At 43.9% G+C, this 14,260-nt stretch overlaps 2 protein-coding genes across 2 annotated transcripts in view; both read right to left on the bottom strand.

Annotated features, from left to right (window-relative positions):
• The window catches only part of LOC112070889 (small nuclear ribonucleoprotein G), an 11,290-nt gene extending 2,134 nt beyond the window's left edge, over positions 1-9,156 (bottom strand). Inside the window, exon 1 of the mRNA XM_024138341.2 lies at positions 9,013-9,156. Within this exon, the coding sequence (XP_023994109.1) occupies positions 9,013-9,044 (32 nt within the window). The 5' untranslated portion in view covers positions 9,045-9,156. The remainder of the gene's footprint in view (positions 1-9,012) is intronic.
• An 858-nt stretch (positions 9,157-10,014) lies between these two features.
• LOC112070885 (zinc finger protein 667) lies at positions 10,015-12,592 on the bottom strand. Its single transcript, XM_024138337.2, has 2 exons — positions 12,449-12,592; positions 10,015-11,889 (listed from the first exon to the last, which is right to left on the bottom strand). The coding sequence occupies exon 2, from the start codon at positions 11,872-11,874 to the stop codon at positions 10,372-10,374; it is 1,503 nt and encodes a 500-aa protein (XP_023994105.1). The 5' UTR covers positions 11,875-11,889; positions 12,449-12,592; the 3' UTR covers positions 10,015-10,371.
• Positions 12,593-14,260: the final 1,668 nt, after the last annotated feature.

Raw genomic sequence — 14,260 nt, 5'->3', positions numbered from 1 at the left:
GTTTTGGCTATTTGTGAGCGTTACCAGAGAGGGTGTTTGGCTATGTGTGAGCGTACCAGAGAGGGTTTTGGCTATGTGTGAGCGTACAGAGAGGGTTGGCTATGTGTGAGCGTACCAGAGAGGGTTGGCTATGTGTGGAGCGTACCAGAGAGGGTTTGGCTATGTGTAGGCGTACCAGAGAGGGTTTGGCTATGTGTGAGCGTACCAGAGAGGATTTGGCTATGTGTGAGCGTACCAGAGAGGGTTTGGCTAGTGTGAGCGTACCAGAGAGGGTTTGGCTATGTGTGAGCGTACCAGAGAGGGGTTTGCCTATGTGTGAGCGTACCAGAGAGGGTTTGGCTATATGTGAGCGTACCAGAGAGGGTTTGGCTATGTGTGAGCGTACCAGAGAGGGGTTGGCTATGTGTGAGCGTACCAGGAGGGGTTGGCTCTGTGTGAGATACCAGAGAGGGTTTGGCTATGTGTGAGCGTACCAGAGAGGGTTTGGCTATATGTGAGTGTACCAGAGAGGGGTTGGCTATGTGTGAGCGTACCAGAGAGGGGTTGGCTATGTGTGAGCGTTACCAGAGAGGGGTTGGCTATGTGTGAGCGTACCAGAGAGGGGTTGGCTATGTGTGAGCGTACCAGAGAGGGGTTGGGCTATGTGTAGCGTACCAGAGAGGGGTTGGCTATGTGTGAGCGTACCAGAAGGGTTGGCTCTGTGTGAGCGTACCAGAGGAGGGTTGGCTATGTGTGAGCGTACCAGAGAGGGTTGGCTATGTGTGAGCGTACCAGGAGAGGGTTGGCTATGTGTGAGCGTACCAGAGAGGGGTTGGCTCTGTGTGAGCGTACCAGAGAGGGGTTTGGCTATGTGTGAGCGTACCAGAGGGGTTGGCTATGTGTGAGCGTCAGAGAGGGTTGGCTATGTGTGAGCGTACCAGAGAGGGGTTGGCCGTATGTGTGAGCGTACCAGAGAGGGGTTGGCTATGTGTGAGCGTACCAGAGAGGGGTTGGCTCTGTGTGAGCGTACCAGAGAGGGGTTGGCTATGTGTGAGCGTACCAGAGAGGGGTTGGCTATGTGTGAGCGGACCAGAGAGGGGTTGGCTATGTTTGAGCGTACCAGAGAGGGGTTGGCTATGTGTGAGCGTACCAGAGAGGGGTTGGCTCTGTGTGAGCGTCCAGAGAGGGGTTTGGCTATGTGTGAGCGTACCAGAGAGGATTTGGCTCTGTGTGAGCGTACCAGAGAGGGTTGGCTCTGTGTGAGCGTACCAGAGAGGGTTGGCTATATGTGAGTGTACCAGAGAGGGTTGGCTCTGTGTGAGCGTACCAGAGAGGGGTTGGCTATGTGTGAGCGTACCAGAGAGGATTTGGCTCTGTGTGAGCGTACCAGAGAGGGGTTGGCTCTGTGTGAGCGTACCAGAGAGGGTTGGCTATATGTGAGTGTACCAGAGAGGGGTTGCTCTGTGTGAGCGTACCAGAGAGGGGTTGGCTATAGTGAGTGTACAAGAAGGGTTGGCTTGTGTGAGGTACCAGAGAGGGGTTGGCTATGTGTGAGCTGTACCAGAGAGGGGTTGGCTCTGTGTGAGCGTACCAGAGAGGGTTGGCTATGTGTGAGCGTACCAGAGAGGGTTGGCTCTGTGTGAGGTACCAGGAGAGGGTTTGGCTCTGTGTGAGTGTACCAGAGAGGGGTTGGCTCTGTTGTGAGTGTACCAGAGAGGGGTTGGCTCTGTGTGAGTGTACCGAGGAGTGGGTTTGGCTCTGTGTGAGTGTACCAGAGAGGGTTTGGCTCTGTGTGAGTGTACCAGAGAGGGTTTGGCTCTGTGTGAGTGTACCAGAGAGGGTTTGGCTCTGTGTGAGTGTACCAAGAGGGTTTGGCTCTGTTGTGAGTGTACCAGAGAGGGTTTGGCTCTGTGTGAGTGTACCAGAGAGGTCTGATTTGCACAACGAGCTGCATGCTCTTTTTAATTTAACTAGGCAAGTCAGTTAAGATCAAATTCTTATGACGGCCTACCCCCAGCCAAACCCTCCCCATAACATGGACGACGCTGGGCCAATTGCGCACCGCCCATGGGACTCCCGATTCAGGCCGGTTGTGATGTACAGCCCGGGATCGAACCAGGGTCTGTAGTGACGCCTCTAGCACTGAGATGCAGTGCCTTAGACCCTGTCGCCACTCAGGAGCCCCTCAACATGTTAAATAGGGGTGTAAAAAGGGGTTCCAGACGTGGATTCTCAATCCTCGAAACCCGTGGTGATATCAAATATTAGCAATGTACTGTGCAACGTAGGACTTTTCTATTTCTACAGATTGCAAAACAATTCGTATGTTGATGTAGTGCCCATCGACTATGAATGTTTCAACCTCTGTGTTGAAAAAATGTTTTTACCGTCTCAAAGAGCACCAAAACGTACACTAACCATGAGCCTTGTGTCGGTATCGTCCAATCACAGAGCAGATACAAGTCATGTGATCGTGTTAGCGATCACGTGACTTGTATCTGCTCTGTGATTGGGCGATACAGACAGCAATGCTGTATGGGTTGATTAGTTTGTTTGCCAACTTTAACTCTGGTAGGTACACAGTCTGACTTTTATTTCATATAACTTTTTTAAATGCGATTTCTTATCTTTTTGAAATAATGATTCACCCCGGAGATTGTTGTACCTATTCAACGTTTGGAACCACGTGACCAACATATTTTTTCATACAAAAACGAGTGCATTTCTCAGTCCAGAACCATAACGGCGGAAAGATGAGTCCAGCCCGGTCGGCACTTTATGACCAGTCGTGGAGATTCTTACACAGGGACACTCGAAAGTCAATCTTAAATGAGTAATTGTTTATTTGTTCAGCGTGGCTGAAGGTTCCAACAAGGAGCTCTGCCTTGGCAGACCCAGAGGCTGTCTTAAATACAGCTATACACAGACAGGTTATATTTGCATGATTTAGCATAATTAATCATTACCGTTTTTTCATTCATGTGACCGACCAATACTGTTTCATAACATGTGACAGACCAACACCTCACAAGGCTTCTCCTCTCTAAGCTGACCTTGAAACTGAGATCTTTTGTTCGTTCTCAAAACCAATGTCTGGGCGTTACTGCCAAATTGCAGCTATTGATAGTGAGGATTTGTACAGTCAGCCACTTGCATGAACACAGAAATTAGTTTAGAGAACAGCACATGAATAGAACACCAGAAATTAGTTATAAGAAAAGCAAAACATTTAAAATTCCACCACTTACGTACACAAAGGGTTAATCATAATGCCGAGATCTATAGCAAAATGTTGTCTGTTGCAAAAACGAACCGTTTACTCCAAACTGAAAAGTTTAGATTGGACAATTCAGTGATTGGGGACACTGCTCTGTGTAGGGATGCCGTCTTTCGGATGGGACGTTAAACGGGTGTCCTGACTCTCTGAGGTCATTAAAGATCCCATGGCACTTATCGTAAGAGTAGGGGTGTTAACCCCGGTTGTCCTGGCTAAATTCCCAATCTGGCCCTCAACCATCACGGTCACCTAATAATCCCCCGTGTTACAATTGGCTCATCATCCCCCTCCTCTCCCCTGAACTATTCCCCCAGGTCGTTGCTGCACAAATGAGAACGTGTTCTCAGTCAACTTACCTGGTAAAATAACGGTTAAAATAAAAAATAATAAAAATAAAAGGTCCCTTCCCCGTTTGCTTCCGTTTTGTTCTTAAACAGTAATCAGTTTCCATAAGGAATACACCCAAGTTCTAAACGCATTATAGCAACATTTTACATTGGTGAGTTACGAAAAGTATATCGAGTGTGAGGAGAGCTCCATTGACCCTTTGCGCCCGGAAGCCATTTTGCCATTCATTATAGTTCATTGCGCTCTGTTAGAGTTGCTATTTTCTCCGTATTCAATTAACTCGTGGCCTCCTCCCTGGATTACTCAACTATATTATAGTCTTGATTTGATCAACAAATTATGAGTCAATTTTAAAAAAAAGCGTTAAGGGTACAAGGACTGTGTACATATCCTGCGCTGTGTTGGCAAACATTAGTTGACACTAGGTCTTGCCCACTTAGCTAAATATGCTTTGTGGATAGAAGCTTTAGGAAAGAAATTAAACTGTCTGCCTAAATTTGACTTGGATGTGTCCGGAATCATTCAGTTTATCTGCGTAATTATTATCTATTGTTTTTTACAAACATTGTAACTTAAACATTGAGATTGTCGTAGTTGTACATTGTCATGTGAAAATTACTACAATAATAAGGTTCCCGTCGAATTATGTGGTTAGAAAACCATCTGTTTCACAAATGCTTGATACGTCTACAACTGTCTCAAATGGGAAGGAGAGGTTTCGCGGCTTCAAGCCCGGTAACACAGAACAAATGGGCACAGTGTCCTTCGGCCCGTGTGCGACTGCTGTCTGCAGTTTAAAGAGAGGGAAGCGCTAGATAGTGTAGCCAATAGGAGGCCAGGCGTGACAGCTAAAGCACAAGTATTTATCGCTACCTACTAGAAATCAAATTAACGTGGAAGGAAACAATTGGAGATTGGGACCAATACTACATTGTTGTTCCCTGCCCTTGGCCCATCAAAATGAAAACACTTTTATTACTAGTGCTATGCTCTTGTTCCAGCAGAAACTAGCTAGTTGGGAAGGGCCTTCATCAGGAACCACTGACTGAAACTGAATCCATTCGTATCCACACATCTCTCTCTGGAGAGGGTTTGGCTCTGTGTGAGTGTACCAGAGAGGGTTTGGCTCTGTGTGAGTGTACCAGAGAGGGTTTGGCTCTGTGTGAGTGTACCAGAGAGTCTGATTTGCACAACGAGCTGCATGGTCATTTTTTAATTTAACTAGGCAAGTCAGTTAAGATCAAATTCTTATGACGGCCTACCCCCAGCCAAACCCTCCCCATAACATGGACGACGCTGGGCCAATTGCGCACCGCCCCATGGGACTCCCGATCATGGCCGGTTGTGATACAGCCCGGGATCGAACCAGGGTCTGTAGTGACGCCTCTAGCACTGAGATGCAGTGCCTTAGACCGCTGTCGCCACTCAGGAGCCCCTCAACATGTTGAAATAGGGGTGTAAAAAGGGGTTCCAGACGTGGATTCTCAATCCTCGAAACCCGTGGTGATATCAAATATTAGCAATGTTACTGTGCAACGTAGGACTTTTCTATTTTCTACAGATTGCAAAACAATTCGTATGTTGATGTAGTGCCCATCGACTATGAATGTTTCAACCTCTGTGTTGAAAAAATGTTTTTACCGTCTCAAAGAGCACCAAAACGTACACTAACCATGAGCCTTGTGCTCGGTATCGTCCAATCACAGAGCAGATACAAGTCATGTGATCTGTTAGCGATCACGTGACTTGTATCTGCTCTGTGATTGGGCGATACAGACAGCAATGCTGTATGGGWTGATTAGTTTGTTTGCCAACTTAACTCTGGTAGGTACACAGTCTTGACTTTTCTTTCATATAACTTTTTTAAATGSGATTTCTTATCTTTTGAAATAATGATTCACCCCGGAGATTGTTGTACCTATTCAATGTTTGGAACCACGTGACCAACAATTTTTTTTCATACAAAAACGAGTGCGCTTCTCAGTCCCAGAACCATAACTGCGGAAAGAGGAGTCCAGCCCGGTCGGCACTTTATGACCAGTCGTGGATATTCTTACACAGGGACACTTGAAGTCAATCTTAAATGAGTAATTGTTTATTTGTCAGCGTGCTGAAGGTTCCAACTAAGTTAATGCACCATATTACACATGTTAAATCAGGAGCTCTGCCTGGGCAGACCCAGAGGCTGTCTTAAATACAGCTATACACAGACAGGTTATATTTGCATGATTTAGCATAATTAATCATTACCGTTTTTTCATTCATGTGACCGACCAATACTGTTTCATAACATGTGACAGACCAACACCTCACAAGGCTTCTCCTCTCTAAGCTGACCTTGAAACTGAGATCTTTTGTTCGTTCTCAAAACAAGGTCTGGGCGTACTGCCAAATTGCAGCTATTGATAGTGAGGATTTGTACAGTCAGCCACTTGCATGAACACAGAAATTAGTTTAGAGAACAGCACATGAATAGAACACAGAAATTAGTTATAAGAAAAGCACAAACATTAAAATTCCARCACTTACGTACACAAAGGGGTGTAATCATAATGCCGATTCTATAGCAAAATGTTTGTCTGTTGGAAAACGAACCGTTTACTCCAAACTGAAAAGTTTATTGGACAAATTCAGGTAGGTCCCTCCCCGTTTGCTTCCGTTTTGTTCTTAAACAGTAATCAGTTTCCATAAGGAATACACCCAAGTTCTAAAGCATTATAGCAACATTTTACATTGGTGAGTTACGAAAGTATATRGAGTGGTGAGGAAGAGCTCCATGGACCCTTTGCGCCCGGAAGCCATTTTGCCATTCATCCAATTTGTAAGTCGCTCTGGATAAGAGCGTCTGCTAAATGACTTAAATGTAAAAATTATAGTCATTGCGCTCTGTAGAGTTGCTATTTTCTCGAGTTTTCTCGTATTCAATTAACTCGTGGCCTTCCTGGATTACTCACTATATTAATAGTCTGATTTGATCAACAAATATGATAGTCAATTAAAAAAAGGTTAAGGGTACAAGACTGTGTACATATCTGGCTGTGTTGGCAAACATAGMTCACAGGTCTTCCCACTTAGCTAATATGCTTGTGGATAGAAACTTTAGGAAGAAATTGAAACTTCTGCCTAAATTGTGACTTGGGAGTGTTCGGAATCATTCAGTTTATCTGAGTAATTATTATCTATTTTTTATTACAAACATGTAACGTTAAACATTAATGTCGTAGTTGTACATTTTCAGTGAAAATTACTACAATAAATGTCATGTTGGTAGAAACCATCTGTCACTGTGATACCGTCTACACTTCTCAAATGGGGAGAGTTTGCGCTTCAAGCCGGTAACACAAGAACAAATGGGCACAGTGTCCTTCGGCCCGTTTGCCGAAATGCTGTGCTGCAGTTAAAAGAGAGGGAAGCAGCTAGATAGACTCTCAGCGGCGTGACATATGTCATCCATTTGGGCACCAGGCGTGTCCGTATAGCCTCTCCCAAAATAAATMAATGGTTAAGTCGCTGCCGAACCTGAGGTATAATAAGAACTGGATGTCCAAGATGTCCGCCCATTGTTTTCAAGGTAAGTCACGTTCCATACGCCGATTCATGAACCGTCTATATCTGGGATGCATCAGGGTTATACGGACCAAAATCATATGCGCACAGGAAGTAGCGTCATAACGTCATCCAAAAACATACATTTGATTCAGGCTGGACGATATGGCCAAAATCTCATATCCCGATAACGATACATATCACGATATAGCACATTTTCTGTCAATTCAATGAATAAAGTTTATATAAAATGACCACATGTAAAGGCCTACTTCTTCTTACATTTTGAATTATACTCAACAATAAAAAGGTAATTATTTCTCCTTTTATTTAGAACCATTGTGCAAATTTTCAATTAAGCATGTAACAAAATAAAATATGAATGTATTAAACAGAGAAAGGAAAATACTTKAACTATAGTTGCAAACAAAATAAATATAGGSCTAAAATACTATATATTTATATATACTGACTGAACGTGGTATTTATATTTAACGACCCTGGATTTATAAGCGCAGATATCGACTCTGCCGCTTGAGCATGATTTTGGGGCAGTCGATAGCACGCTGGACTTCGGCGTTCGAGGCCTGCTCCCTGCCCGTTTCATTACAATATATATATATATATTTGGGGGCTTGCCTGTTTTGCATGTTATTTCGACATTAATACGTGTACATATCAATTTGCATTTGGTACTTTGGGTCGAGTGTTAGCACCAACTCACGAAACCCCTGTTTCTTTGCACATGTACGTTGTAACTGCAGCTGTTATCTCCTTCCATCTTCGTGATTCTTTGKCATATGGTGTGCCGCGGGCAAAAGCCTCTTGCAAGGTCTGAGTCGGGGGTTTGTTTTGAGCACTCGACTGTACTTTTTGGGGTCTCATCCGTAGACTCTTTCCGTTCTGTTTCACATGATTCTTGCGTAGGTGGTAAGAGGTTAGTGGTGTTTGAGCCTGTTGTCGGGACCGGCCAGGACGGTTTTCTGGTCCGTGTCAGACTTTTCATACCCAAACCACGTCCATGCGACCGAAGTAGCCCCTCTTTTAGGTAAGGTCTCCGTGTAACGTTCACTCTCCTCCGTGTTTGTTTGTGTTGTGTTCCACGCGGCACGTGTGGAAGAACGCAAAGCGTTATCCAATTGACGAAACATATTGCCGTAAAGAGTGATTTGCGACACGAAATAAACGATACAGCATAATATGAAACGATAGAAAAACGTCTATCGTCATATCGCCCAGCCCTACATTGGATGAATATAACATGTAAATATATTTGGCCCCAGCTACATTTGAATAAWTCAATGGATGTTTTGTGCACAAGGTGATGATTAAAGTCAGAACCCTGGCCCCTTGGGTAGACTCCTCACCACCACCAGAGGAAGAGCGCCCAATTCGGTGGAAATCTGTCTCCCTCCAGATAATCTTGTCAGTATATCCATAATCTTTCCAACCACTATTGAACATGAAGCCGGAATCTAACCCAAATGGGGGGACTCCTTTTAATGCGACTGAGCGCAGAGGCAACTCGTTGTCGTCGCGCGATGGACCAGAGCTAGCCGGCCACAAGATTGATAAACCAAAAACAGAGAACCCATCCATTAATAACACTTTCGTTTGTAAAACATGAACATTTTTATGATATTCAATGTAAATGTTTGTATGGTTTAACTAGATAACATTTTCATTCACTAAGTTAGCTAGCAATTTTACTAGCCGCACAACAGTAGCTAGCTAACMTTAGACTTTTCCGTAGCTTTGTTGGCTAACGCGTAGCTAACCATGTTAGCTTGCTAGGCACATTATCTACAATTGGCCGCGAAATATGATCGTAGACAAAATATGTATTAAAAAACGGAACTCACTTCTTCAACTCTGGTGGGTGTGCTTTACTCATGTTTCTTTTTGTAGTGGGCCTTCAGTTCGTGAGACTTGCGTTCGTGAAAAAGCGGAAAGCATGCGCAACAAGCAGAGCCGGAAAACGTCATGCAAACTTCCTTCTAACATAAGTGGGCACATCGCCGCCTACTGACTAGTATTGCAGCTTGCTTTTCCTCTTCATATACACGGTGTACAAAACATTAAGAACATATTCCTTACATTGACTTGCAATATTGAATTCTGTAACTACACGAATGGAGTAAACACAAAACATCTTCATGGGAGAATACTTTTAATGAGGTATGTTCTAAAAAGGTTGCTAACTRGGATACAAAGGCACTTTCCTAAGTTGAAACCTAAAATCCTTTTTAAAAATAACATTTGACTTCCTTTTAAGATTTAATTATATTTAATTTTTTACAAAACAGCAGAAAATTGATAACCTGGTACACCAATTGCTAACAAACAATTGCAGGAAGGTTGCCATCAATGCTTGTTTTGCATAATAATATCCAAGACAAAGCTTCTTCCAGAGAAAATGAACCTGTTATGTCACATTGTTAGACGGCCTTTAGTGGCTCCATGAGTATGCATATCTCTCTCTCACACACACACACACACACACACAAGGTAAATAATCATGAAATTGATGCTAAACCAGTGTCACACTTACAAGTACAATGCCATCAAGAGTTGGAAAAAAAATCACATTAAATGGAAATATGGTCTTCATTTGAGTCTTCAAATCAAAACCTGTCAATAAACCTGTTAATATTATAGTAAACTATATCACTGTCCATTCCAACTGCTATGTTACATAAAAAATACTTTATTAAAAGCTTTTTGAAACCACATCTTAGGCCATGTTATTTGTAACAGTGCAGTTAATATTGCAACCCAGATTTGTTAAAGTTGAATTGGGATGTTTATAAAAAAATTAAAAAGTAATATATTTTAATGCTCCAGCAACATGCTAAATTAGGTCTTGCGTATATTAATTTCATTTAAACCAAATCGACAAATGGATGGTTGGATCTGATTTGTGATGGGATATAAAATGTAGAAATCAAGAATTAACATGACGAGGATATAGGCCTAGGAAGATTGTGTCTTCACCGCTTCCACAGTGTACCACTGTGGGTCAGTCACAAAAGGTATCAGACAGCACACACATTTTTTTCTCAATGTATTGTTGCAACTTGAATGGCATGTTGACATGAGTTACATCCAAACAGCTATTCTGGCGAGTGGTCTAAATATTTCACACTTTAAAATGTACATGTACACATAATATTCTCTTGGGAACTCAGTACAGCTTGTTCAAAAATGAAGAGTACARCATCTCAGATTTTGCCATCAGTGTCTGAATAGCTCCTCTCCTCATCGCCACTGACAACGAGGTGATTTTGGCAGTGTTGTAAGAAAGTGTCCAGTGTTACAAAAGCCTTCAGGCAGGGCACACAATGGTAGGCCCTCCGAAGCTTGGCCCTAGGCTTCTTAGAGATACTCATGCCCTGATTGCACACACTGCAGTGTCTCATACTCCCTGTAGGCTGATGCAACTCCTCATGCTCCTTCAGGGCAGACTGCAAAGAAAACACCTCAGCACAAGATGGGCAAGGAAACTCTCCCTCTTCCTCTTTCATGGGAATTTTCTTTGGTCTCCCTCTGCGAACCTTGACCAAAGTTCCTCTCATCTTCTGTGATTGGTTGCGTTTAGTCTTTTTTGGCATCTTCTCAGCTAACTTGGTCTCCTTGGCTGCTTTCCCAACCTGCTGAACATGGCTTGGTGGTTCTTGACTATGGTTCTTGACATGTGCTTTAAGTGACAAGTGGTGCAAGAACACTTTACCACAAACGTCACATGGGTAAGTCTCTCTTTTCCTCCGCTTGCTAATCAGCGGCCTTGGATCTCTTCTGATATCCTTCTCTCTGCTGTGGGACTCTTGTCTGTGCAAGTACAGCTTGGCAGTGCTTGGGAAGACCCTGTCACAGGAACGACAGGAGAGGAGTTGACTCTTCTGCTTGGACTTTCTATTTACCCCATTTGTGCCTCCTTTTGGCGGGWGATACTTAGAGATACTCCACTCCTTCTGATGCGTGGATCGCTGATGACAGGCAAGGCCAGCCCCTGAGCGAAAGCTCTTGGAGCAAAGTGGGCATTGGTTTGGCCTGTCAGGAACTGGGGCACTAGTGGCATCAGGGGAAGGAGAGTCCGAGGGGGGAGAGTCAGGGGGTGAAGAGTCAGACAGGGCAGATTCAGGCGAGGGAGAGTCAGCGGGAGGGCTGACAACCTTTGCAGTTCGCGAGGCAGATTTACTACAGCCAGCCTGCTGATGGTGAAGCAGTGCTTGCTTTTGGCTAAAGCCTTTACCACATGGAGCACAGGCATATGATCTGCTATCATGATGGTGGGACTGGTGATGAAGGGACTTATCCTGGACACTCTGAGAGTCTGAGGTTGAAGCCTTGCATGCATTGCATGGAGCATCTAGCTGAGGTTTACCACAACAGAGCTGACAAGGGGCTGCATCATGAATGCACTTGTGCAACTGCAAAGAGGATAGGAGAGAAAACTCCTTGCCACAGGAAAGGCATCGGTGACGCTTAGGTAAGGCATGTTCTCCCTGTTGGTGGTGCAATAATTCAGCCATGTCAGAGAATCCCTGGCTGCACTCTGCGCACACACACGGGCACACATCAGGCAGTAGTTGGTTTTGGCTTTTACTCTCTTGCTTTTGTGCCACYAGTTTTGCCAGATTTGTTAGCGCGTCTGATGCAGGCTTAGTCCGAGCAAATGACTCCTGAACTCMTGTAGTGTTCCAACTGCAAGGAACTGCATCCATCTTCAACCAAGGCACCTAGTTGGAGGTACAGAGGATAGTCTATTAGACACGTTCATGAATAAAGTAAATATAGGAAATGCATCATCCTGATGCAAGGGAAAACTTAGATATAACCTACAAAACATTTCCTTGTTCTCTCTTTTTATAGTACAATGGTMGGCTGCAGAGACGGCTGTATATTTGTCACCCTCTGTAGCTCAGTTGGTAGAGCACGGCGCATGRAACGTTATAATGGTGGGTTCGATTCCCGGGACCACCCATGCGTGCACGCATGACTAATTCGTTAAAAGTGTCTGCTACATTTCATATATAATCCCTTAACTACCTACTGCGTCTCACAACTCAAATTATAGCAGGCACTGCAAATGTGGTAGTTGAGTATTTAACTGTGTGTAAACGACGTAAAAGCTTTACCACCTGTATAGCAAAAAAGTATACACGCTGGGGTAATAAAGCAAATAGCATGAACCATTATGCAGGAAATCGCTATAACGTTAGCTAGTTGCGTTAGCTAGCTAGCTAAACAAGACCGAATGTTAAAAGTGCCCCCACTCCTATAACGAAATGAGCTTACCTTTTTTTGTCAATCAAACTTGAATACTGGCAACATWTCCGTTTCCAACAAGTGTAGAAGTAATTTTTCAAGATAAGTACTTGGCTAACGTTACCAAAACTTTGTTTTCATTTCCCTGTAGCAACCGTAGCCATGTGTTCCAAAGTGAAGCCAAGTTGTTTGTGTACTTTGAGTTTTGATAGGACTACAAAACCTAGCATTCTGGTACTTCCGTTTACACCAATGAGTCATTCAAGAACACTAACGTGTTCAGGAAAGTTGGTAATGTTAGAGAAGAACCCAATGATGTAATGTACATATAGGTAGGGGTAAAGTGACTATGCATAGATAATAAACAGCGAGTAGCAGCAGGGTATAAATGGGGGCTGTCTCTTATACACATCTAGATGTGTATAAGAGACAGGGGGTAAAGTGACTATGCATAGATAATAAACAGCGAGTAGCAGCAGGGTATAAATGGGGGGGGGGGGTCAATGCAAATACTTCGGTTAGCCAATTAATTAGCAGTTCAGCAGTCTTATGGCTTGAGGGTAGAAACTGTTTATGAGCCTTTTGGACCGAGGCTTGGCGCTCCGGCACCTCTTGCCGTGCAGTAGCAGAGAGAACAGTCTATGACTTGGGTGGCTGGAGTCTTTGGCATTTTTTAGGGCCTTCCTCTGACACTGCTCAGTATATAGCGGCAGGTAGCCTAGTGGTTAGAGTGTTGGACTAGTAACCAAAAGGTTGCAAGATTGAATCCCTGAGCTGACAAGGTAAAAATCTGTTGTTCTGCCCCTGAACAAGGCAGTTAACCCACTGTTTCTAGGCCATCATTGACAATAAGAATGTGTTCTTATCTGACTTGCCTAGTTAAATAAAGGTAAAAAATAAATAGGTCCTGGATGGCAAGAGCTTGGCCCCAGTGATGTACTAGACTGTGTGCACTACCATCTGTAGTGCTTTGTGGTTTTGGCTGGGCAGTTGCCATACTAGGTGGTGATGCAAACAGTCAGGATGCCCTCAATGGTGCAGCTGTAGAACTTTCTGAGGACCCATGCCAAATCTTGTGTTTTGAGGGGGAATAGGTGTTGTCGTGCCCTCTTCACAACTGTTTTGGTGTGTTTGGACCATGATAGTTTGTTGGTGATGTGGACACCAAGGAACTTGAAGCTCTCAACCTGCTCCACTACAGCCCCGTCAATGAGAATCGGGGCGTGTTCGGCCCTGCTTTTCCCGTAGTCCACGATCATCTCCTTTGTCTTGATCACGTTGAGGGAGAGGTTGTTGTCTTGTCCTGGGACCACACTGCCAGGTCTCTGACTTCTGMCAGAAGTCCGCAAGTTGTTGTGATTCTAGATGGCCAGATAGCTATCAACAATGARAAGAAACTGCCATGTGGGGAATCATAAGTGACTTGTTTCAGCTAGTTTTATCTTGTTCTTGATACCATGTCTTGTTTTGAGGTATTTTGACTGATGTCACGTCAATGCTAATATGGCAAAAAAATCCCTAGCTAACCAACAACTGTAACAATGTATTTGAGAGACAACAAGTGCTCATTGTGCCAATTTATTTATGTTTTCAATAAACATGGAGACGAAATATAGTTTACATGTTGTCAAAAATCAAAGCCAAACCAGTCTGTTTTGCCCCATGGTTGCGCGCGCATCGGTTTGGTTGCTAAACAACCAACCAATCTATACCTTGCAAAATATTTGTTACACCAGTGGAGGAGCACTAAAATGGAGGCGCGTTGGCTTCAAAACAGCAACCCCTATCAGTTATCTAGTGTGTATATATACTATATATATATATATATATATATCATTGGAT

This window comes from Salvelinus sp. IW2-2015, unplaced genomic scaffold (assembly GCF_002910315.2).
Source record: "Salvelinus sp. IW2-2015 unplaced genomic scaffold, ASM291031v2 Un_scaffold1451, whole genome shotgun sequence".
Lineage (NCBI taxonomy): Eukaryota > Metazoa > Chordata > Actinopteri > Salmoniformes > Salmonidae > Salvelinus > Salvelinus sp. IW2-2015.
The sequence above is the reverse complement of the archived record's forward strand: the minus strand, read 5'-3'. Positions and strand labels throughout refer to the sequence as shown.